The sequence below is a fragment of the Xiphias gladius genome, chromosome 21 (assembly GCF_016859285.1).
Source record: "Xiphias gladius isolate SHS-SW01 ecotype Sanya breed wild chromosome 21, ASM1685928v1, whole genome shotgun sequence".
Taxonomy (NCBI): Eukaryota; Metazoa; Chordata; class Actinopteri; order Istiophoriformes; family Xiphiidae; genus Xiphias; species Xiphias gladius.
The window spans coordinates 21,713,292-21,739,190 of record NC_053420.1 but is presented as its reverse complement, the minus strand read 5'-3'; the positions used below and the strand labels follow the sequence as shown (position 1 = coordinate 21,739,190).

Here is a 25,899-nt window from a genome sequence, read left to right as displayed (position 1 = left end):
CCTCACTGAGAGTCATCCCCAGCAGGCAAACACAACAGGCAAACAAAGGCCCACCATCAACAGAAAGCTTTTGCCAAGATAGAGAAAGAATGGTGGTCATCGGGCTTTTCCAATTCAAAGCACCAGGCTGCATTTTTGAGTCACAGTGGGTGAGAAAGAGGCATTGCAGCAGTCAAAGCAATTGAGGGACATTGCAGTAGTTTACCATAAGTAATTAGGAAGAGGAAGTTTGTTTTTATTCACCATTACCTACTGTTTGTAAGAAACCAAATGAGAGTGGAAAATAGGAAATCAACTGTGGTTGGTCTAAGGCATGTTGGGCCTGTCTTTATAGTTGGATATGTACTTCTAGTGTGAAATCCTAAATTGAGTGTACATAAATATCATGAAAACTATAAGGCCTTGTCTTAGACCTCTTGGTTTTGGGAGGTGGCTTCAAATGAGAGATGATTCCGTAATTTTGTGTAATCTACACAGTGTCTCTCCCTAATGCAAAACCGGGCAAGGCAGGAATGTCAACTTTTAATGTGAATCCCCTTTCATTGTCTGGATACGTAACAATGTACTGTTACCTCAAATTGAGAGCTAACCACTGTTGCCCTCTAGAGATCAGAAGTTTCCGAGCAGAGGAGGAGTCAGCTATGTTGATAGAGGCCTATCTTTAGAGTAGTACACACTCTGTTCAGTGCTTTAAAGCCACTTTCTTGCTTCTGAACTTCACAGTTCCCAATGGCCTTGAATGCTCCAAAGCAATTACTCCGTATTGTTACAGTTCTGATCAAGCTTCTGGGCATATGTATGTCTGTTAAACCTGTAATACACATTGTGCTGTGGTGACAGTCCACTCAGTCTATTTTCCACTGTAAGCACAAGTACTAGTGAGCTCCCTGCTGATGACATTTAAATACATGAGATGAATTTGAAACAGTGAATTCATCTTTGGCTTATGCAGTCTTCCATGAAAAAAAAAAAAAAAAAAGTGAGCAGCATTTGATAAATGATGAAAACACAATGACTAATGTGTGTAATGCTTTAATTGAATATTTTTTCTCTGAATAAAAAAGTGCAGATACTTTGGATGATGGGAATAACAATAATGGTAGCAAAGGACTAAGATTGATTTTGTTGAGTGATGGAGGCAAAATAATTCATCAACGCTTCTGGAAACAAAATATAAAAATAACAGCAAGACATGTCCTAATGTGTCCCCCCACAAACAATAACACGATATCATCCTGCATACTCAGCCTGCTGCATTACCTCAGTAAAAGCCCTAGTTTCCTTTGAGATGTATGAGTTGAAAACTAAGTGAGGTTAATAAAAGTACTTATAGAAACCTCAAACAGACTGAAATATTCACACATCTGCAGTTACAGCACAAACATGAAGTCAATGGATCAGAGAGAAGCAAAAGAAACTAAAAATTATATTTTCCTACAAAATGAGATAATATTCAGTAATACTTGGCCACTGTCATTCTGACTGAAACTGAGATCCTCATGCTCGGTCACTGTTAATATTGGGATGTGCTTTCATTCAAAACCATTAAGAAACTAAACTTTATATTTTTTCATTAGTGTTTAAAATCTTTTGACATAAAAAAAACTTTTTGAAGAACATACAATTTAATTGCTAGGAACTACATAAATAACCCCTCAAACCTGACTTTCAATTTCATCATACCAAAAATATTTTTAATAACCTGATCTAAATGGATTTTTATACAAAACAAAAGATGAATAAAGTAAACAAATAAATACAAGGAAGACATACATAGGCTTGTAGAGTGTAAGTGCAGTGGATGTGGTGTGTGCAGTGTGTGTGATGGCCACAAGGCGGTGTTGTGCAAAGCTACAAGATGGCCAATGATCTGGGAAGAGAGGACAATGATGGGAGACAGAAGAGCATTAATGCTCGTCTTCTGTCCACTTAATAGATCTTATAGTCAAGATAGAGGAACGTTTAAAACAGTCGTCATATAGATTCTTTAGGATATAATGGTCATAATAACAATACCTTCATTAACAGTTTTATGATATCAAGAGTAGCAACAAGAAATGACAAAGTTCATCCACTGAGGTTTTCATTGGCAGCCTCAAATGACGAGTCTCCTGCTTCATAGTCTGTCAAGTCCATGAGTTCAATCTCTGATTTTCTGTTTCGTTTAGTAAGTGTTTGATGCCACCAGGACCAGCCTATAACTGTATGAATGTGTCAAAAATGCCCAAACTGACCCCCACCCCCATCTCTGGGAATTTGATCTCTCCTCCCCCCACCTCCATCTATCTTTACTCTGAGTAGCTCATTTGCATTGCAAAAGTTCTCCTCTACTTTTTTCCCAGGTATTTCAGTGACACTTATCTATCCTTTGATCCGACCCTACATCCTTCTTTGTCGCTGTCTCTCAGAGACGAGTCTGGGCCTCGGGGACGTAGATTTCGATGCTGTCTGCGCTCTCTGTGGCAGAGTTCTGGCGAAACGAGGCAGCCTTCTTAGCAGCCAGCAGACGCTTGCGAGCCTCCTGTCTCTGCTTCTCTACCGAGGCCGTAGAAGAGGTGGATGAAGAGTCTGCACTCTTCTCACGGCCCAGCGATGGCCGTCCCTTACCGGGCTTCTTTGAAGCTGGAGGGGCCACCTTCTCCTCGTCCTGTAGTTATTGGAGTGGTGCCACATGAAGACAGAAGAGGACAGAGGCAGAGAGTTTTGTGTGAAGGTAGGAGGTAGGACAAAAGACAGAAATAAGACAATGAGAGAAGGTAATAAGTAAACCGTCCTCAACAGGTTCTATTTGTTTAGGCAGGTTTTGCAGACAGGACTTTGACAAAGACATTATGCCAATGCTGATTGTTTTTGTTAAAGCTTTTGTAAAAGGTGATAAAAAGAAAACCAGACAGTATAGACAACTGGTAAAAATAGGCAAACACTGAGAAGAACAGTCATTTTAACGACAATTTTCAAAGACATGAAATGGTAACATGAAATGATGGGCACACTGGATCAAACTTAAAGCACAGTGAGAGGATCAAAAGACACAGTCAATGCGTTTGCACTGCAAAGTAACATAAAGCAAGAGCACTTAGCTACAGCATCTATAAACAAACACACACACACTTCTATCTTTGTGAGGACACTCAATGATATTATGCATTTCCTAGCCCCTTACCCTAACCATCAAAACTAAAAGCATAACCACAACCCTAACCCAAACCTAATTCTAACCTGAACCCTAAAACCAAGGTTTAACCCTCAAACAACCCTTTAAAGTCGTGAGGACTGGCCAAAATGTCCTCACTCCGTAAGGTCTATAACTCAAACTGGTCCTCACAAAGATAAAAGTACACACACACACACACACACACACACACACACACACACACACACACACACACACACACACACACACAAAACACCCAAATTTAGACAGAACAATAAAAAATAACCAACAAAAACACAGAAACACAAGCACAGACATTAAACAGAACAAGAGCAAAAGCAAGACTGCATTCTGTCACATGAGCCAGTGCATCTAAGCCGTGCTCCATTGCAACATACACATCAGTAAGTGACGCATGCATGCTCAAAGCAGGGCTTTACCCTTAAAAACACATGAACGACAGCCCTCTTTGAGATGAATATTTCCATGCATGCCTAAAGGGATCTATTTTGCCCCTTTGTGTTGGACAGGGAGGCCCTGTTAGAGTTCATCCCACGCGGGGGGGGGTTTAAAAGGGAGAAAAAAAAAAAAAAAGAGTGGGAGAAATGGTGGTGGTGGTGGGAGGAGAGAGGCCGGTTTCGGCGGCTTTCCTACCCCAGCCAGGGCACTGGGCAGCAGGGGTGGGAAGTACCTTCCGCTCAGGGGGCGACTGGGCAGCCGCAGATGGCACGGGCTGCCAGTCATTGGACTTGAGATGGTAGAGCTCATCGAACTTGAGGCTGATGTCCTCGATGGAGAGCTGCAGCAGGTCCCAGAAACCAGCCAAGTCCTGGGCTGTGGGTCGCGGATTGGCATTTACATTCTGACCAAAAGAGGGAGAGAGGGATGAAAATGAAAGAACAATGTATGACTGATGAGGAGTGAGGACGTAGTGCATGTTATAGTGTAGATCATATGGAATATATTAAAGCGTAAAAGGCATCAGAGGATAGGGAAAATGTTTATAAAATACTTTTCCCGAGACCACAACATAATTAATTTCACATATGCCATCATAGGGTGCAAACTAAATTCTTGTAATTGAAATTTAAATAGAAAAATACCGATGGGTGTTCCATCTGCTCTATTTTTGGGTCTGTGCAGGTTGTCCTTTTTGTCTGGCATTACACCCAGCTGTGAATCAATTAGTCAGAACCCATTACACCACTACATGTCTGTCTCACTTCATGTTGTGTCTTCCAGTATATGTACTGTCCGGATGTGAGGAGGACATTTAAAGCTCAGTAAATCTGGGCTATAATTTCTGACATATCAGCCGTAAAATGGCAGAGAAAACCCCCCAAAAACAAACAAAAAAAGAAAAGTATGCCTACTTTCAACGCATCCATAATAGTTAGCAGCAGAGATGGATTAGTTGGACGGTACAAAACAAATCTAAAAGTTAAATCACCCACTATAAAAAAAAACATTATTTGAGAAGATCTGGCAAATAAAAACTAGGCTAATCCTTAAAAATACTTTGTCCTAGATGTGTCGATAATGAGTCAGGGCAGCGGTCGGGGTATCTGGGTCAGTTGTTGTGGGTTCGCACTGTCCCCAGAACTTGTGTTTGCCTCAGCCTCCCTTTCATTTTGCTTGTCTTTAAACCGTCTAAGTGACAGAAATACTTCAAAGAAATACACATACACAAAGAAAATTAAAAGAAAGCAGAATGATGGTGGTTCTGGTGAAATATTAATGTCATGCCCTTCAGAAGTGTCTCTTTTGGCCAACATGGTTACTATTATTGGCTGTTAATTGTTAACTGTTAATTATGGTCTAGTATTACAAACTTACTTATCACACACAAATGCTGCTCTTTTCTCCTTCACCACTAGAGGGAGCCATGTCACAGCACAATTATTTTGTCAAGATGAAGGTCACACCAAAATAAAAAGGTTCACAATAATGTTTGTCAGTTTTCAGTAACATTACAAATATGGTGGATAATAAAACAGAAATGCTGTTTTATTACCAGTTGAATAAGTCAGTATACTGAGCCAGGGGAACCAGTTTGAGACACTTTTAACAAAATAACGACATAATCATTCAAGATCCACTGTCGAGCTAACTTTATTAGTAACAACACACATGACCCTCCGCTTGTTTACAAACAGCTGTCTCTGCAAAGCTTGCACAGTTTGCCAGATATATATTAATAAGTACATCCTGCTCTGACATCTTTTCTTCTGAAACAGCCACTGTTTGTAATGCTCCGGGCAGACTGACTTTTGTTTGTGCAGGCTCCACTCTGGTCGTCATATTTAAGCAGCTGCGCTCACTGCTGTGATCTGTGTCCAGACATTTCGGGCAAACCACATGTGTGTAATGTCTTATCATGCTAATTGACTGGTGAAGATCAGGGGACAGGAGAGCAATTATTGCTTAGGATTACTGACTGACTGAGTGGCTGTACAACTGAAGATGCTGTCAAAAATATTAATACGAAATTTTTAGTCATTGCAAAGCAGTAAAAGAAACTACTCACTGAAGCTGATAAGACACACAGTCAGTTGGGAGACAGGATATGGTACAGTTACGTCAATGAATATGAATTCATTTACTGTTGTCTAAATAGCACAGCGATAACAACAGCATTTAATTGTGGCTGAAGTAGACTGTTGATGTTGCCATGTGAGAGTGTTTTTGGGGTCCTCTTGTGATTTGTCCTATGGGTCTCAGCCTGATGGGTCTCAACAAAGTAACAGGCTTCAAGTCTGGATTGGACCACTTTGTCACATGAAACTTTGGGCTGGGGCTGGGTTCGGTTACTTTCAAATATAATCTATTTGGAAATTTCTCTCTTCCCACAATGAGGGCTTTTTAAGAACATTACGACCTTGTACAGTAGTAGGCACAATCTTTACATTAACTGCTCTGCCTGTGCTGAACTGGATTTAGATTTTTTGGAAAAGTCAAGTTCTGTCAAGCTGGAAAAGACTTTACCAGTCAGGTTCATCTGACTAATATTTGGAAAGTTGAAAAAAACATATCCACAGAGCAGACAGTTTATTTATTTGAGATTGTAGAGTGTTATAGTGTCATGCGCTGGTAATTGGCTGCAATTTTTATAATGCCATTTCTGGTAAAAACCCGTCACCTGAGAGGAATGGCTTACTGGCTTATCATAAGCTCCCTGTATTTTGTGTTGGTGGGCCACCATGCCCTATTCTGTGTAGGCCTAATATGTTGTGTATCAGAGCAGATTAGTCAGTTTTCATTTGTGTGAAAGCCTTTATGTGTAATGAGGAAAGAATATCCTTGGAGACCAAAATATAACATTAGGTTTAGTTCAGTTTTAAAAACGTGTGTGTGGGACCATGGATGCAAGTTTTACTTTCATGCCTGTGCAGACCTGTGGAGTGGAAGTGTCAAAGAAAAAGGCCATATACACACCAAGTTTTGTTCACACAGTCCCCGGAACTGCTGGAACTTCTGGGACATTAGGAGCTGGGCACTTCCTACTGCACTGCGAACCTTTCCCAGCACTGAAAAGAGAACACACACATGGGAAAAAAAAAAAAAAATCAACTCATAAATCTGTCACAATTATTACATGATTTTTTATTTCAGATGCATCCTGTTATGGATGGTACACAAAGCCAGCCTGTTCTTTAAGTTTGGAAGCATGGCAGTAAACACCAAGACCTGATATCAAAAGGTACAACAACCACAACTACACCAAGTGCTCTCTGGCTTATACATAACTGGTTTGATGCAAACCAGATGCTTAGTGCAGGTGTCTAGACATACAGCCGTGCCTTGCAATACACTTCAAACTGACTCCACAGGGTAGAGGATTACAGTGCAATGGACAATGTTATCCTCTTCAAAGGCATACAAGCTTATAAAGATACTTTAGCTTGCTGCCGTCAGTGTACACTATGCTAGTCTGTTGCTGTGTCAAAACTAGGACATACATCTGCCCTGACAAAACTGGGACTCCTATCTGATCACTGGATTGCAAAGTTATGGCAATGTGATTATAGTGTGGTGAGACCCAGCACTGGACCACAGATTTGCCTCAGATTTAAAGCCAACTACTTTACAGGTCACACACATGCACTTTCATTTTTGAAAAAATTATAAAGCATATAGATTTCCACTGGGCCATGTTCATACATTGATCCAGCACTTCTGATAAAAGAAGAGCATCCAAAGCCTTCCCACTGTTTCTTTATTTGTGTGGACAGTGTGTATTTGCGTGTGTTCACTGCTGTATGCCTTGTCAGGCTGATGTTGAAGCACTAATCTAATCTGGAGGTTTAATCAGTTCCAGAGTAGATTTGTGTAATTCTGGGGATTACAGGCTTGCTTGTGTGTGGTAACCCCAGGTATTACCGCCTCATCCCCTCCATGCTGTGTATGTCTGATAGAGTGATTGTAGGGCTTGAGCCAGAACACTATACACATTCGAGTTTGCAACCTTTTTTAGGAGAGTCTGCTCCCATTGCAACTCGCAAGCTCCTCCAGCCGGTTGTGGAAGATATTTAACAAAAAGACGAGTGGCGTTTGAGTGAGTACCCTGCTGGCCTTACCCTCCTCTGACAGCTGGTTGTCTTTGGTCTCCTGCTCCATCTGCTTACACCAGCCTTCCATGCGTCCTGTCTCTGCCTGCAGCAACTTCAGAAACCAGTGGCCATCTCTCCGACACAGTGTTCCCCCTCCTCTGCTCTGGGGTACGCTGCTGTTACTGCCATTCCCACTCTCCAGCCAGGGGTCTGGAGGTGGTAAAGACGAGGGGTCCAGCGCTGGGTCCAGACTTTCTGAGAACGAGGAAGAGCTACTTCGTGTGGTGGAGCGCTTGAGGATCTGCCTGGGCGGTGGAGGTGAAGTGGTGTCACCAGTAGTGTCTCCGTTATCTAAAGAGTCCTGTCCGGGAGGGGAGCTCATGGATTGGCTGGCACTATTGACCATGACTTTCTTATCAGTGGGTTTGGTATTATTAACATGGGAGATGACAGGGATGTCCTGTGTGTCTGAGTCGGTTTCTTGTTTTGAGGCCATACTACTGGAGCGACTAAGCCTGGAACACACAGGGCAAGACTCACTATTACAATATATTTCAATACAACAACGATTTTAGTCTTTGTCATTTTATGTGAATAACAGTGGACAAGGAAAACAAATGATTCAAGAATAATGTCTCCATTAATGGAAAGAAGCACTGCTTATTTTTGACACTGAGTCACTTTTGCTGGTCAATATATAAATAAAAAGGATTGATCAGAGGCTGGGCATTGTATATATGATGACAGAGCACTCGGACTGGCATCAAATGATCTCATATCACTGGAAGTCTAGCTTCTTATTTTCATATGGAAAATGGATGAACATTGAACATTATTTCCATTCCCTGTTATTAATCAAGAAATGCTTGCAAGTGGTGACTCAGTCAGATAATGAAATATCTCGGGAGGATAAGAACAGCAAAAGACTGGAGAGGCAAAGGATATGCCATATTATGGTAACTGTTGAACCAAACAGACACAGCTGAGGGATTGTCATATAGCACAAATATGTGTACAAATTAGGAAAGACAGTGTTCTGTAAGAAATGTACAAATAAAAAGAACTTTTGGTTATGTTGGTAAAATACCAATCAGGACTCAGAGCAGCAGCTGCTATGTACAAAATTCCAAATGCAGCGTGCAAAAGTTAGAAAATACAGGAGGAAGGCATAAGGCGTCCCAGAACTTCCTGGCATTCATAACATCATGAGCACAGAATGCCAACTACACTGCAAACAACACGAAATGGGTGTCAAATATACAGTTAGAAGAGACAAGTTTAAATTGTAAATGCTCACGCCAGGGATCTGCTTCAACATTACCAACACGACACACAAAGATGGTTTTCAGACAAAAAACGATGACATTCATATTGCTTTCACATCTAAATAGCTCCTGTAAAGGGAAAGAATAGTCAGAGCAGTGTGTGTGGCTAAAATATAAATTCCTCACGTTGTTACAAGGACAGGAAGAGGACTTACTGCCACCCGTCCTCCACCTGTACTCCGATTGATTGGAATTTGGCCAGTGGCGGGGTCTCCTCTCGTGGAACTTCCTGAATACAGTCAACCTTAGAAAAAATAAACAGTGATACGGGAAAAAAAAGAAAAAAAAAAAAAAAAAACATAATCAGTGACCTGGTCAAAAAATGAAAATGAACTCAGAAACAAAAATTGTAGCATGAGTGATCTCATAGATCCCTAATCAATGACTTTTATCTAGGATAAGTGCAGTTGTGCAAGGGATTCAATTTTTCCAAGTGATAAACCAAGTAATCAGAAAAAAAAAAAAAAACAACAGGAAAATCCAGAGAATATCCATATAATTTTGTGCTTGGTTTTCACTGAAATGTCACAATTAATGGTTACCCTGCCTGAGTTCTGTTAATGTGCAGGGTTAGGAAAATGGAGAAAGCGACTATTTCATTTCCACACATACACAAAAGAAAGTTATGGTTGAGGGGAACAAAAAAATGCATTTTCTGCCTTTTGCCCTACAGTATATAGCCAGCTGTAATGATAGAGGGAGGATCACCCTAATGAGACCTTTAGCTTGCAAGCATATTTTTGGACTTGAAGTGACACACTCAGACATGGCACTACACCAGAAGATATTTGTTGAAACTGATCTTTTTTCCTAGAATTAAAATCAATAGACAGAATGAACTACACTTCATAAAACAGTGCAACTATGGCACTACATTAACTGTGTTAGTATGCTTTCCTATGTAGTAAGAGCACTGACTCAACTGTACTAGCCCTGGATAGTACAATAGTCCCGGCGCCTACCTGTATGCCAATGGAGGACAGTTTCCTCCTGGGTACTGGGGCCACTAGGGGCTCCTCTGCCAATAGATTCCCTTTATTTAATCCTGATTTCAGGGATTCATGCTGGAATACTGAGTCACTTGTCTCAGTGGAAGCATTGGCGGTGGTGGGGGCAACTGGCTCTCTCGGGGTGGCAATAGGAGTGGGGATAATATGCGGTGGGCGGGGAATACCCCGGGCCAGGCTGTTGGCACGGGTGCTATCAAGGCTGTCAGAGGAGTTGCTGTGAGCGTGGCTAGACTGGCTGTTGACCTCTGACCTCCGGTCCTGCTGATCCAGGTAGTTGTCCTGGGCTGACTCTGTGCTGCTCTGTACTGTCACAGAGATGTAGGGCTTGGAAGTTGTACGGGGTGGCACTGGTGGAGGAGCAGTCTTCTTACAGGCAGTTATGCATGTAGAGACTGATGGAGAAATGAGGTAATGAGGGGAAAGAAGAAGAAAAACAGGTGAGAAAGAGAGAAATTAGGGAAAAAAGAATTACAAATGACAGTAGAAGAAATATTCCTTTTAGCAAATCTTTGAGGCCTAGTCACGTCCAGGCAGAATGAACTCAAAAAAAGACTGACCTTACTGCAGAAGATAGAGAATTTATCTAAGTAGTACTAAAAACAGCTTGAAGCATCTATATAATTGTAAGCATCATTGTAAGAAGTGACTTAATGTTTTCTCAGCAGGTCCTGAGCAGACCTCTTAATACTACAGCTACACCAATCAGCCACAACATTAGAGCCAGTTACCGGTTTTAATGTTGTGGCTGAATGGTGCAAATACACAAGGGCATTGTTGCATGAAAGCTGGAACACCAGTGAATCAGGGAAGCATCCCCTAAAGCAGAAAGACAAATCAGAGGAGCACTGACCAAACATACCATTCCACACAGCTGACTAAATGAAATCACACACACTGCACTTCAAAGCCTTGTTCATGAGCCAGGTGATAAAAATCAGTAAAGCTCTTAGCTGACCATCTTACTGTTATGACTGGTGGAGTCTTATGTCTTATATCTTACTCTTACAGTAGAGAAGCTGAAGTTGGACATTTACAGTTAGGTACATTTACAGTACTTACAGGTATTTTGAAAGTGACGATTTTTTGCCTCTGTACACCAGTGGATTTGAAATGAAGCCATCAAGATGTGATTGAAGTGTAGATTTTCAGCTTTAATTTAAGAGGTTAAACAAAAATATCCTATTAACTGTTTAAGTATTGCAGACATTTTTATATTTAATCCCTCATTTTCAGAGGCTCAAAAGTAATTGGACAAACCAATATAATTATTAATATAAGGGTTATTTTTAATACTTGGATGAAAATCATTTGCAGTCAATGGCTGCCTGAGGTCTGGAACCTGTGGACATCACTAAATGCTGAGTTTCCTCCCTTGAGATGCTTTGCCAGGCCTTTACTGTTGACGCCAGTTGCTGTTGCTGCTTGTTTGTGGATCTTTCTGCCCTCAGTTTTGTCTTCAGTAAGTAAGTACCACTGGCGGCCATACATGCCAATGACATGACACTGCCTCCACCATGTTTGACAGGTGATGTGGTTTCCTTTGGATCATGAAAGCCGTTCCTTTCCTTCTCCACACCCTTCTCTTCCCATGTTTCTGGTACAAGTTAATCTTGGTTTCATCTGCCCAAAGAATCTTGTTCCAGTACTGGGCAGGTTTTTTTAGAGGTTATCTGGCAAAGTCTAATCTGGACTTTCTGTTCTTGAGTGTTACCAGTGGTTTGCACCTTGTGGTAAATCCTACGTATTTACATTCATGAAGGCCTTTCTTGATTGTAGACTTTGACAATGATACGCCTACCTCCTTGAGAGTGTTCTTGACCTGGTTATATTTTATGAGGGGTTTTTTCTTCACTATGGAAAGAATTCTGGAATCATCCACTTTAGTTGTCTTCCGTGGTCTTTCAGGCCTGTTGATGTTACTGTGCTCACCAGTGCATCGCTTCTTTTTAAGAGTGTACCAAATTGTTGACTTGGCTACTCCTAAAGTTTCTGCTATCTGATAGGTCAGGTTTGTTTTGTTTTTTCAGCCTAATGATGTCCTCCTTCATTTGCATCAACATTTTTTGGACCGCACGTTGAGAGTTCCCATGAACGGCTACCAAATGTAAATTCAACACTGGGAATCAACTACAGACTTTTTATCTGCTTAATTTGTAATGAAATAAGGGAACAGGCCACATCTGGTTGTGAAACTGTTTGTCACTCAATTGTCCAATTACTTTTGAGCCTCTAAAAATGGACAATGTATAAAAATGGCTGTAACTGCTTAAAGGTTAATGGGATATTTTTGTTAAAGCCCTTGAATTAAAGCTAGAAGTCTACACTTCAATCACATCTGGATGGTTTTGTTTCAAATTCATCACGGTGGTGTGAGGAGGATAAATTGCGAAATTGTGTCACTGTCCAAATACTTATGTACCTAACTGTATCTGCATCACTCCCTAATGTCCCTTGGACACGTTATCACATACACAGGGTTAAAAATCTAAAGCTGAGCTTCTTATAGTGGGATCTTTAATGTGGGCTTAAATGAAATTCACAGCATGTGTCCACCACACAACATAAAAAGCAGATTTTATTGCACAAAAAAGACTCAGTCAAAAATCCACGCCCATGGCTCTGCCTTCTGCCTGTCCGACTGCCAGTACGGCCACTCATTCACTTATGTTATCCATCAATCAAATCAACGGTCTGTGATGAGGTCAATGGAAGCTGTCCCTTACAGACTGAACTGTATCAGTGAGAACAGAAATAAATGGCCTGTTTGTGAAGAGGAATTAACCCATGACATAAACAGTGTATCAGAAGAGATCAAGTTGCTACACATAAAATCGTACACAGTAGTGCCAGTGTGTGTAGTTAAAACATGACTCACACATTGTATAGATTGCATTCACACAAAATGCAAATTAAAAAAAGCCAAAGATAACAGAGTTCCCATGCACGTAGATCATATAAAGAGTCAAAAGGTGCTTCGGTTGCCTATACGAAAATTCAAAGAGTCTCTAATGAGACCATAGAAATCTCATGCTACATATTGTACACACATATTGTAAAGGCAGAGTGTTATGCCGGACTGCTAAAACCTATAATCTAAACAGGGAATTTTACTGTATAATTATGAACCATGTTGCTGCTATATAATCTCTCAAACAGATACTTTATTTGACACCACACTGGAAAAAAAGGGGAAAGCTAATGAAATCTGTACAAGACCATAAAGGAGTTAGTACAAGAGAGGACAATAAAGTTTGTTTAAATAAAAGTAGTTCTGACAGCACAAGCTGCTTCCCTCGCCTGATATGGAGCAAGCTAGTTTCAGTACAAATGGCAAAGTATGTTAAGAATATGGATTTTCTACTTAAAGAACTGTTATTAAAATAGATTTAATACTTATGAATTTGTTGCCTTTGACATTTTTGCTTAAAAAAACTGCAGTTTAAGCTGCAGGCCACAGTTATTGCCTACATAGCCTAATATTAACATGAGCTATGATTCTACCAGATGAAACTGTGGCGGAAACCACTTCTAGAGACTAATGTCAGTGCAGTCCCATCAAATGCTGGAAATTAACGTTAAATATATGCTTCTCCAATGACACTAGATGGTGTGTGGCTTAGGTTTGTCACTTACATTCAGAACCATAATCTGTCTACAAGTGACAAATGTGTGGATGGACAGATCCATTTAAATGTGGTGTTGAAACAGTCTATTGGTTATTTTATCGATTCTGGTAAGCAGGCCAATACCTTTCTGTAAAGCTCATCCACTGTATACTAGAAACCTTTGCACACAAAGTGTACAAGCCTGCACAGACACAATACATAATCACCAGATTTGAGGTATTAACGTATTAAGTCAAACTCTCATAAATGATAAAGGTATTGTGATAAATTTTCTCAGAATTTTCTGAGGCGACATTGTAAGGATTTGAATTTGAGATGAGAGGAAACTACCTGACTGCATTGGATGACCTGTGAGGCACTGCATGCATCGAAAAATGTTTATACATTGTGTTGCTTCTCTGAATGTTGTGGTCAGAAAATTCAACAAGTCATCAAGGATTTAAAAAAATTCTTGTAGCAAACATGTGAGCTGCTGAGAAAACTCTAAACAAAGGGCTTGTTGTTCATTGTAATCCACTTATCATCTTCAGCTCTTATGTGTGAACAACCTCCCCTAACACCAAACTCACATGACCTCACACATATCTTTCTGGTGGATTAAACTTTTGAAATGTGAGTTGAGTTGTCAAACTGCTGTCAGTCAGCCTCTTCAGAGAATTGTTCCAGCCTGAACTACTGTACTACCACAACTTGCTCCAAGGCCTTCCTTGTCATCCTGTCAGATCTTCTTAAAGAGTAACTAAGTACTTCTCCTAAACTCCCCACCTGACTTTTTCCAGAAACTCAGATGTGTAAAGTGCTGGCCCAAGTCCCAGCTGTCAAACTTATCACCAACCTGCCCTGATGCACTCAGGATCACATTCCAATGCAGCCAAAACATAGACGTCATACGTAAACAGCAGGGATGACACCCAAACCACACCCAAACTAGCTCATCTCCAGACCTTGGCTATGTCATCATATCCTAGACATTAATATTACAAAGAGGAAACTGGGCACACCAACACACAAACCCTTGGACACCAAGCCCTAATTTTAAATACTAAGCTGACAATACAAACATTGCTCGAAAAGTTTGAGGATGCATGCCAGTGCCTTAGCACAGGCATTCCCAGGCAAAGTGTGATGCTTTGATAGTTGTAACACACCCTCAGCTCCACATTCTTCAAGTCTTCTGGTCCAAAAAAAAAAAAAAAAACTGTCCCTGACCTCCATTAGATAGTCAATAGATGTGTCAACCATAGCATCTCAGTGATATCCACAGTTGTCAACATTCAGAACAGCTCTTGTCCAGTCTTGGCATCTTGCAAGACAGAAATCCAGTCTAACAGAGTTATTAACCCTGCAGTTTAGCATCCATTACTACTATACAGCACGGGCCAATAGTCATGGATTATCCACCATCCTCTGACCACAATCTTTGCCTTAGGAAAACCTCCTGAGACAGCTTTTCACTGTCCACGTTCCCACTCATGACAGAAATAGATGCTGGGCAGAATAGGGCCGTCACTATTGTGGCAGCTATGTGATGCACTGGCACCACTCCTCTATTTCACTATGCAGGATAACTGTAACTGTGAGACTGCGTGAGACTGTGTGTGTGTGCGCACACGACTGCGTTTGGACACTCGTCCTGCAGTGCTCCAAGTGTCACATTATGCTATCGTCATTCTGAACAGAATTCCCCTTTACGTCTCAATACCACTGAATCTGCTTAATCCACAAAAAACAAGCCCACAAATCATAACTGACATCTGCCTCTGAGATTAGGGAGGAGATAAAGTAGGAGAGCTGGACACAATAAATCCGCTGGGCCAATATTATTAGCGGATTTTAGCTTACCACAAATTTCTCAATACTGCTGAATATGGTGGCAAATAAATAACAACAAACTACAGCACAGAAAGGCCAAAGATAATATATATTTGAGTTAATCTGGACACAGTGTGGTCATTACATAGTTTCTCCACCAGACAGCACTTACAAGTTTTTATTTTTTTATTTTTTATAAAAGCTATTCTGATGGGATCTCTAGGTATCTGTAGGCATGGCAGTGCCTGTCTGTTGGTCGTTCTGTTGTTGGTCTGTTGGTCCACATCAGAGATCCGAATATTACACACAATAGTAATTTCAAATGTCATATACTAATACAGCCTAAGAGTCTTCATTTTTAGAGTTTCACTCATTCTACACAGTTTGAAACTAGTTTCTGTGGACACTGCCATACTGAGTAACGTCAGAGAATCTGCTTCTCGGTGAAGTCGAGGTACATGAAATTGGCACAAATTTCCCAGTCAGAGCTTTTACTTCCAGAGATGTTCCATGATACTTTAAGTAGGAGGTCGGAAATTTTCAAGTTGTGAGTTGTCTAGAACGCAGCATAAATACTTGAAAAACCCCCACAACATCAGCCTCAGTTGTAGTTTGTGTTAAGAGCTAATTAGCAAATGTTAGCATGCTAACATCCTAAACTAAGATGGCAAACTTTTACAGTTTTTAAACTTTAATGGTCCTTTTCCTGTCATTCTGAGCATTTTAATTGTGAGCATGTTAGCATGCTGAAGTTAGCATTTAGCTCAAAGCAAAATGCTAACACGAGTACAGCCTCACAGAGCTGCTAGCATGGCTGTAGACACTCAGTCTTGTTCAGTTGTAAAAATACCCTGCAAGTACATATCCTGATCACAAATCACCAAATGTAAGGGATCATTTACAAACATGTTTGCATATGTTAATAATAAAAATGAATATCAGCCGTTATATCATTATCAGATACTTTATGTTACAGCATATGAGGATACAGTAATTCTACTAGAGACAACTTAACAATGTAGTGCACAGGACAACCAGACACTGTAAGTGATCAGACAAGTTTTAACCACATTGTCTACTATTCATACTTTACCATGCCTGTGCCTACTGGTATTGTCACTTCCCTGATGTCAGCAGTGAAACTGGTGAGTAACTAGTGATAGAATAACGACCAAAACTAAAAAAATGAAGGTTGTAAAAACATAATTTAATGGTGTAGTAAATAGATTCTAGCATAAACAAACAGAATCTAGCTGAATTGTGATAAATGCCTCTTAAAAGCAGAAATCCACCCATGGCGGAAACTTCCCATAGAAAGATGGATCATAAGTGGCACGTGCTCTAATTCAGATGGATTCCTGTATTTGCTTACTTTACATAACTCAGCCACACAAACATACACAGCTGTGCAAGCATAAAATACATCCTTTAATGTGTACACGTTACTGACAATAGTACCAATCCTGACAAAGCCTTCTCTAAACTTCGACCAGCTCAACGGGTACAGAAATGGACATGAAGCCAAGAACTGTTGCTTCTTAAATAAGCTGAATCTGTGTACAAGAGCCATTGGTTGTTCTACAGAAGGAAAATTAACGACAAACAACCAGATGCTTTGTGCCAAAATGTTGGAAGTGGAATCTGGAGTGGGCACTGAGCACTGCTGTTTCCATGCCATCTGGACAGTGGTGTTGTTGTCCACTGCAAGGCCTGGTTCAAGATGTGATTTTCAAGGCTGGAAAACAATTAGCTGCGAGAAACTACATCAGCTGAAAATACTTTCCAAAAACCCAATGACTGCTCTCCACTCACCAGTGTAAAATGTGAAGTTTTTCACCACTTTTTAAGAAAAAGTGAAAGAAAAAACAAGACAATAGGAAACTCTGGTCAACTTTAATGTGCTAGAACCCACACAGTGGTCTCCTCCATGTTAATAGCATTTTACTGTTTGCCTTGGGGAGACTGTGGAGAGATGATTAACCAACCACAGTTCCCACAATGACATCACTGCTGGTAGCACAAATCTTTTCTTCCCCTAAACCCAAGATCAACTTTAATAAATATTTTGACTCATTATTATAGAATTTCTATGTTAGAAAATTCTTCTTTATTGACAGGAATGTTGTGTAGCTGCCAACTGAGAAAACACAATGTCTTTTTTCTTTTTTTACCTAAAGTCAGAACAACCAAATTGAATTAAAAAAGACACTGAAAAGATATTAATGCAATTTACAGGCATGTTTAATAAGGTCCTCTGCATGGCATCATATTAGCCATAATTCAGTAAGTAGCATTGGGTCACAATTGTTTATTTTAGTGAAATGAAATGGGTACATTATAAATTTAATAATATCACTGTAGAACCCTAGCTCAATCTGCATCCCATCTTGATTGTTTAATCCATTGCGGAGGCACAAACTGAGGATAAGTGCAGTGGTTTGTGTGTGTCAGTGTGGTCGAACAGTCTCAACTGTGGGGCAGATAAAACAATGAAGATGACAGCTTACATCCTGCCTGACAAGTGTCATAAAGCCTGCTGAACTATTTGACCAGTAACGATTTAAGTTTTAAGCTCATTTACTGAAGTGGTGCTGTGCTGTAGTCAGTTGGAGCTGGACAAGAAGGAGAAACAATGAAAGACAAAAGGTGGATTGTGATGCTCTATTTAACAGTTTTGTATTGCTTGCCAAGTTGTCCGCTGCCTGCCTGCTGTATTGTTTAATCCAATAAAGGACACGAGACACAGACAACCTTGCCTCAAACTAATCACCACTCCCTTGTCCCCAAAACCAGTATCTCAATGAATTATAACATTAAATGTGCTCAGCAACAGTGCTGCTACAAAACTGCACAGCCTTTTTATTAAATGTGACCTCAAAATGGGATTTAATCCATGTTGCATTAGACAGTCCACCATGTGGAAAAAGTGGGGCAGCCCTCATATAATCCCCCGTGAAGGCCAATTTTCCATTTCAGCAACCAAAAAGAAGCAGCTTTTATGAAGACATTCAAATACATTTAACTGTGGGCAGCTAAATGGCCATCCAGACAAGTAGATATAACTTGTTCTCATATAGTTTAACAGCACCCCCCCTCCTCCTTTGATTCTGACTCCCAAGGTGGATCATCACAGCACACATTGCCTGAACATGTCTTTTCTGATGACAGGGCACTTTGTACAGAACACTTGGTAAGTATTGCTCAATAATGAATATAGTCAGGAGTTGATCAAACAGCATCGCTGAGAGCATGACAGACCAAGAAACATTTCAGTTGTGGAGGCAGTTGTTGGTCAGGGACCAGAGAGCAGAGAGACCATCGGATCTAAGAACTTGGAGACACCAAACCAATGATCTAAATCTGCTTGCATCTCACTCATCATTTACCACGTCTTTCCTTAATTAAACATGTCAGTCACATGAGCCAATTCCGCTAAAATTCAGCTACATTAGAGCAACAAATGTGCATATTCAATTGTTAATTCAGCGCCGAGAGTTAATGTTTACGACGAGACAGCCACAGAGGCAGACGAATGAGTGAGAGGCTGAAGTCAAAGAGTATTTTTTTGTGCAGCTAAACGTTTCTGAAAGTAATGGTCAATAGCACCTGTACAAGTTTAATATTATGTTAAATTCATTGTCAACAAAGAGTGAACGAAGAGACAAACTGAGAGTAAAGTAGCTAATGTTAAGGTACGACGAAGTTGCGGTGGCCAACGGTTAAACAGCGTCCGGGCACCAAACAAACAAGCTAGGCCACTAACGTTAATAACGAAAAACAAATTCTGCTCAATTACCATTGATGACTAATATGCAGCAACAACAACAACAACAACAAACGTCCGGTTTTCTCAAAATAAACGGTTGAGATACTTACCGTGCTATCGGGCGCAGAAAAAAAAACCAAAACAAAAAAATCAGAAAAGCCGCGACTTGAGTTAAGACTTAAAGTGCTTCCAGTGCAGCCGCTCACCGCCTCTGTCAAAGCTGCGGAGAACAGACGCAACGTTTCGTTGCCTTTTGTTTGGCGTGTTTCTCTGGGTCCGAGGGAGGCGTGGTGGCACGTCTGCTGCTGGTGCCTTCAACAGCGCCACGGACAATCCATCTCCACAGTCAGGTGACCGTAAATGGGATTTTGGTGCACATTAAGGTGCTTTTGACGGGCAATGTAACAACAGCATGGAGAGACGGTACTATCCTAGAGACACGGTTATACTGGGTGGTGCAAAAAAAGCTCGATGCTGGTATAAAAACGCAACCTGAAAAACAATTGATTATCTCTTGAATACACAACACACGGCATGGAACTACCAAAATGCACTATTATACTGCAAAGCCAAAAGTAAAAGCAAAGAAACAATTCAGAGAAATGAAATATGATGCAGACTTAGGATTTCGAAAAAAGGTAAAAGCTATAGGCTTATTGCTCCCATCAGCTTCCTGTGCCATATGCACAGAAGCACCTGTCTTAATTTCCTAAAAAAACAAAATCAGCCATTACCAGCCGTCAAAATATGTCAATTGATTGGAACACACGGAAGAAAAAAAAAAATCAGATTTTTAACATTCAGCAATACCTGACAGGATTTGAAAAATTCTACCAGCTTGAATGCGGCGTATGCGCTATGGTGGATGTAGAAGACTGGGGCGACGAGCGCCACTATGTGGGTGCTTAGTAATAACCCAAGAAGATGCAAATAAATCCACGCTCTATTTCTGAACTCTGGTGCTGCACTCGGCGCAAAGCTTATTTGCCTAATGTGTGTCATCGCACACTACCACAGTTCCTCTGCTATTTCAAATTCCACACGGAGGTGGCAAGCCAATTGCCCAGTGCATGCTTGTGCTGCTGTGACCTGTAGTCACGTTTGTCTCATAAATGGCTGCCCAACAACTGAAAGGACAGAGGTTTGTTTAGTGAAACTGCAGCTGTGTGCGCATCACTGGCCAATAGGCACTTTTTGGTCATTGTTATTTGGGTATTGATAGTGATTTTTTTCTTTTCTTTTGTAGTTCATGATGTGGTAAATTGATAAACATCTTTTTTAGGAGAGAGTAGCTGGTTTTTTTAAATTGTTACCTGTGTGTGAGGGTAGGATGCATGGTCTGTCTGTCCCAAAACGCTGTTGAAAAATTGCAAGTTGTTTCTCCTTTGGGGCTTTGTCCAAGCCTGTGGCTATCAGGTAAGAGCCAAACTGTTCTTTCCATGTCTTCCATTGGGTAGAGAGGTTGTCTAGCATGGGCAAAAGAGGCTGCATTTGAGCTAAAAATGCTAGTGTGTGATTGTTGGGCTACAACTAGTATCCGACCCAGGGCCAAGGCTATGAAGAGCATTCAAAGTAATGTTATGGAAAACACAAATCAAAGCAAGAATTTGGCCCATGTGTCTGAGTCACTCTGGAAAAGGACTCAACCTTGCAAAAATAATCAAGATTTAATAACCAAATGAAAAACCAAAACAGATATGTCATGCATATATATTGCTTATATTATAAAGAAAGCGTTCAGATGATATCAGTTTGGCAAAACATAACAATGAATCATGTTAGAACTCTTCTATTTTCCCTCGTTATATGGTTTATGAGATCAGATAAATTCATTTGCAGCAGAGGTATCATCTGTTTTTTACCCAGTGACTCACCAGTGCTGGTGCTGTAGGTGCGAACAGTGGTATCAGTCGGAGGTGGCGAGCAGCCTGAGTCTATGGACGCTGTGTCGTCATCTTGGGAACAGCCAGCCTGGATGGCTCTCAGGTAGCTGTGGCTGCGGGATCGGAAACATGTTGGCATGGGCAAGTCTGGAGGCTCTGGGTTGTCCTGAGAATGGGAACGGGAATCTCTGAATGTGAAATCGGAGCTGTGGTCCTCATAATGATGACTCATTTCCAGGTCCCGCAGCTGGAGAGAGGGAAAGGACAAGATTGGCAAAGACATAGCAGTAGCAAGGAGAACAGTGCTGTATGAGTGGTATGGTTCATCTTGACCAAAGTAGCTGTTCCCAGCATTGGAGGCGACCACAAACTGACCAGCTGAGTGTGTCTGGAAAGGACGCTCTCAACCTATGAGACAGATTTGATGGAATACAATTAAAATGGCACCAAAAGTGTGAAGTAGTGGAACGCACAGAACTGTGCAACCCAAGTGAAACCAGCTCCTATAATTCCCCTCAAGCTGGGTCTCTGGATGGGATGTCATTTCATCTGTAAAATGCATTTTCATTTTTTGACATTTCTTCCACAGCCTACTCTATACGAGCTGTCAGCTTACAGAAAAGAAATGAAAAGAAATGCCAAGGCACGAGACATTAATTTGAAAAGTTTTTAGTACATTTTACACAGCAACTGCATGCTCATAAAAAGTGAGCCATTCCCAAGCCTTCTTTTGAAGAGCAAGATCCAGCCTTGCAGATGAGGGGTTTCACGTCCTGCTGGTTAGCAGACACAGCCTGAGAGAGTCAAAAATTTGTTCGTAGCAAAGGTGTTTTGATGTTTTAGTGACTGGTAACAAAAAGGATATAAGGGGTAGGTGCAAAAGAGGCAGCAAAAAGAAAATGAAGCAGAACATAAATAAATTTATATACTGGACAAATTTGTGAAAAAAAAATGTAGTGACCTATCAGAAATTGGGGAAAAATCCAGTACTAATAGCCCGCACTGTTTATGCCCATTTGACTAGTTCATTGAAAAAGATCAGAGCCACTTTGCACATTCGTTCATCATCTCGGTGACCTTGTCAGTGGTAGGCTAATAGCTCTTATTTAAGTAGATAATTTAGACCTAAAACTACCAATGTCTTTCATTTGGCTTCTAGGCTCATAACATTAATATGAGATACAGTTGGGATTCTTTGTTCATTGGAAGCTCATTTTATTACTGGCACTGAAGCTGTTTCTGTGAAAATGCAAATTATACGATGGAAATGAGTGCAGTGCAAGGCAGACAAAGGGGTCTTTGAAAATGACTGGTGATTTGAAAGAAGGAAGTTTGCTTGGAGCTAAGTGATGTAAATTATGAGCAAGTACAAATGTACTCAAAACATCATTAGAAAAATATCTGCTAAGCTAATGAGAGAAAACGAGACTCAAACAAACAGAGAGAAACAGGAATTCATTATTTGGCCTCTGATGGATCATAAACACATTTAATGCGATCCCTTGTTTGTTCTTTCCAGACGGGCACTTACCTGTCCCATGCAGCTACGTCTGCCCAATGTGCTGCAGGCCTGGCTGAAGTCATCATCTTCCCAGCGTGGCAAAGACAAGCCTGTACCCTCAATGCAGTCAAGGTTGTCCAGGCTGCGGTTATTGGAGAGCTCTCTGAGAGATGGAAGACAGCTGGAAAGGGATTAGGATGAGAGGAAAAACAAGATAAAGGAGATGTGTTAAGGATATGAAACAGAAGAAGAAAAATTAAATCAATGTCAGGAGTGCATCATGACACATTCAGGGAAACAGTTCGTGTTTATATGTGATGACGGAGGCAGAAAGAAAACATGGATTGGGGGAGAAAATGAATGATCAGCAAAACCAGGAATTGAAAGAGAGATAAAAGGAAGATAAGGTTGTTATTTAAGTCATCCCTTTCATTTCCACTTTCATTTATGAGTCATAATGAATCCAAATCTAGTCTGAATGACAAATTAATCTAATTCTAGAATCAATCATTGTGGCATCTGAGCATGCAAAGCCAGTGATGTCAGGCGATGCGGTACACAGCTCTCTGTGCTATCATGGTGCCAAAGCCAAAGAACAGGTGTAGGTTTAATCAAACGGTAGCTCTAAAGTCATGTTTTTACATATTCTTTGTTGGCACACAGTGATTGTAACATGACAGTAAACTGCCATGCCATGGTCTATGCACAAAGATGTCCCCTCATTCCCCCATTTGAATAGAGTCAGACTCAGCTACTTTCCACCTAAAAGCACTGGGCAGATGGTATTTACGAGCCTAAGGGAGATTGCAGTTGTCAGCAGCAGGGCATGAATTTGGCATTTTGAGATACCACTGACTTAATATACATCTGAGGGGGGCAGTGCAAAGCGAATGATGATAGATCATCCAATCAGACATAAGTGTTTTGCACAACACCCCTGAGACGTAGTTTACAGACCTATCACTGACCTGCTCATTGACCTGCCCAGCTGGTGCAGAGAGGACACACTGTGGAGTGGAGACCACAGGGCATCCAGCTCCCCCTGCAACAAGGTGTAATCCAGGGTTCTGCTGCTCACGCCAATCAGGGTGGAGCAGACCGGAAGAGATTGGGGTTGGATGGTGAGGGATTGGCAGGGGGAGTAGGGTTAGTCATTCAAGCACGCTTTAGGGAAGAATAAATCCTCAAATTTCTAAATACAGACTTTAAAGGGATTTGAAATCTTTTATTTATGTGGAGGTGTGTATAGCAGATAGGCGTGTAGCTGTGTTTCCCAATATGATGCCCTCTTGTTTTGGTTGAATGAAGTTAAAGAGTCTGCATATAGTTCGGCACTGACATTTTGACACTGCAACCTTCAAACTTGAGAACAATCCTGACAACAAAAGCTAGAGATGATTATTAAAAGGTATTGTCAAAAATGTTTTCTTGAGGTTTTAAATCTCTGGAACTACCTTAGCGAATGTCAAAGGTTGATTATAATATATTTGTCTGCTGATTGAAAGTTCAGATCATAGTCAAATTAACTTGTAATGACTGTACTGTATCTACTGAAAGTAATGGACAGAGTATGTCAAAACATAATCTATGGAACAAGACAAAAAAAATATCTTGAATCATTAAGCTTTTGTACGTGTCTGGAGCCAACCCATGCATATTTCAAATAGAAACTTAGAAACATAGAAACAATTTTCTCTCAGACAGCAGATGTAACTGCTGCCAAAACTTTTTTATCACTTTAGAACACTGTGAATGTCCCTCTGCAAATGTGCCAAAAACTTTGAGTTATGAAATTTGAGTATATATTACAAAACATGACAGATCTGTCTGACTTAAATATGCTTAACCACACATTAGATACAAATGAAAGACCGTGAATGTATTTTCGGTCATTTTATGAACAGACGCAGTCAACTCAGCCATGGCATATCCTACTGCGCCTGCATCATATATTGTGAAATATGTCTGCTTCAGAAAGCATGTAATTTAAAGACAAGTGAGGCACAATGCCAGTCAGCCACAGAGATGAAGCTGATTTGTGGTGATAGACTGGCTGAGTGCAAACAAAACTCAGTGACATATTGTGTCAACTTCACTAATGATGTCTATAACCTCTTAATCAGACTGAAACTTTGTGGGGCCAACAATACGAAGGTAAATCACAGCCGAGGTATAGTGATCAGGCTGGCATGTGGAGGACAACAGGGAGTCTGACACCACTTAATTCTATGCATGAGTAAGCGCAGCTTGGACTGTGTGTGTGCATGTTGTGAGCATTTGTATTTTTCTGCACACTGGCGTGATGAAGCTGGGCATGGTGGTTTCCTTCCTGCACACTCCCAGAAAAGAGTGGTTTATTTATTTTCTTTTGGCTGTTGATAGGTCATACCAATCAGTATTTATAACTGTGTGTTCATATGAGTGTCAGCGTTCACTTAAGGTCAACACTTTTTGAGCTCAAATTTTAAAGGCCCAATCAGTAACTTTTAATCCAAGTATATTTGCATATAGAATATAACTGAGCATTTAAGTTGTAAGTTTAAAAATAAACGTATTTCTCAATTAATCACGATCGTTCTATAGTTGTTTTAACAAACCTTACTGATGTAAATTAACTTTTAACAGCAGCAGAAAACATGAATTACTCAGATTCTTAATCATCTGATGTTGAAGTCTTTTTATTAAAGACCTTTCCATCATTTTGTGACTGATAGCAGGTCACAATCCTGTGTTTTGAATTGTAAGCATCGGGTTTCTATGGTTACCATTTGGATAACAGATTGTACCTTTAACATGGGTTTGTCTCCCTTGCTGTTGAGCGCTAATGTGTACTGCATAATATAGCATAGTTCTGTGTCTCAGGTTATACTCTTACTTGCGTTGGGGTAGCTGGTCGCTCAGAGACTGCTGCGTGGCCCTGAGGTAGCTCTGGCGGCGAGCAGCAGTTTTTGGAGAGGGTTTGGGGCTTCCCTCCGAGTCATCGCTGTCTTCCATGTCTCCCATGGCCTTCACATAGCTACCACTGCGCATCCGCCGACATGGGATTTCATTGGCACCCCCGCTGCGGCCTAACGTGCTACTCCAATCCCCCTATAGGCAGCATTACGTGGATAAAATCAGTTTTTAGTTTTTTTACAATCTATGTCAACCCTGTATCACTGTATTAGTGCTCTTCATACTAAGGATACTTTGAATTTTGTATTAACTTACACATAGGAATAAGCATTTATGAATCTGTAAATATAAGTACTCTGTAAATGTAATGTTTATCA

At 40.7% G+C, this 25,899-nt stretch overlaps 1 protein-coding gene and 1 long non-coding RNA gene across 3 annotated transcripts in view; one reads left to right on the top strand and one right to left on the bottom strand.

Moving 5' to 3' along the window:
• Positions 1–1,016: 1,016 nt before the first annotated feature.
• Positions 1,017–25,899, bottom strand: part of dlgap4b (discs, large (Drosophila) homolog-associated protein 4b) — a 106,152-nt gene continuing 81,269 nt past the window's right edge. The window contains exons 6-16 of the mRNA XM_040159720.1: positions 25,503–25,717; positions 23,596–23,697; positions 22,658–22,808; positions 21,118–21,373; positions 20,557–20,709; positions 9,992–10,431; positions 9,185–9,273; positions 7,732–8,219; positions 6,590–6,681; positions 3,846–4,016; positions 1,017–2,647 (exon numbers count right to left, since the gene is read on the bottom strand). Of these exons, the coding sequence (XP_040015654.1) occupies positions 2,405–2,647; positions 3,846–4,016; positions 6,590–6,681; positions 7,732–8,219; positions 9,185–9,273; positions 9,992–10,431; positions 20,557–20,709; positions 21,118–21,373; positions 22,658–22,808; positions 23,596–23,697; positions 25,503–25,717 (2,400 nt within the window). The 3' untranslated portion in view covers positions 1,017–2,404. The remainder of the gene's footprint in view (positions 2,648–3,845; positions 4,017–6,589; positions 6,682–7,731; positions 8,220–9,184; positions 9,274–9,991; positions 10,432–20,556; positions 20,710–21,117; positions 21,374–22,657; positions 22,809–23,595; positions 23,698–25,502; positions 25,718–25,899) is intronic.
• LOC120807544 lies at positions 20,110–23,041 on the top strand. Of its 2 annotated transcripts, XR_005709844.1 has the most exons (3): positions 20,400–20,659; positions 21,110–21,229; positions 22,646–23,041. It is a non-coding gene; the product is annotated as an uncharacterized LOC120807544 (long non-coding RNA). The 2 variants fall into 2 exon arrangements; XR_005709845.1 differs by lacking the exons at positions 20,400–20,659; positions 21,110–21,229 and adding an exon at positions 20,110–20,384.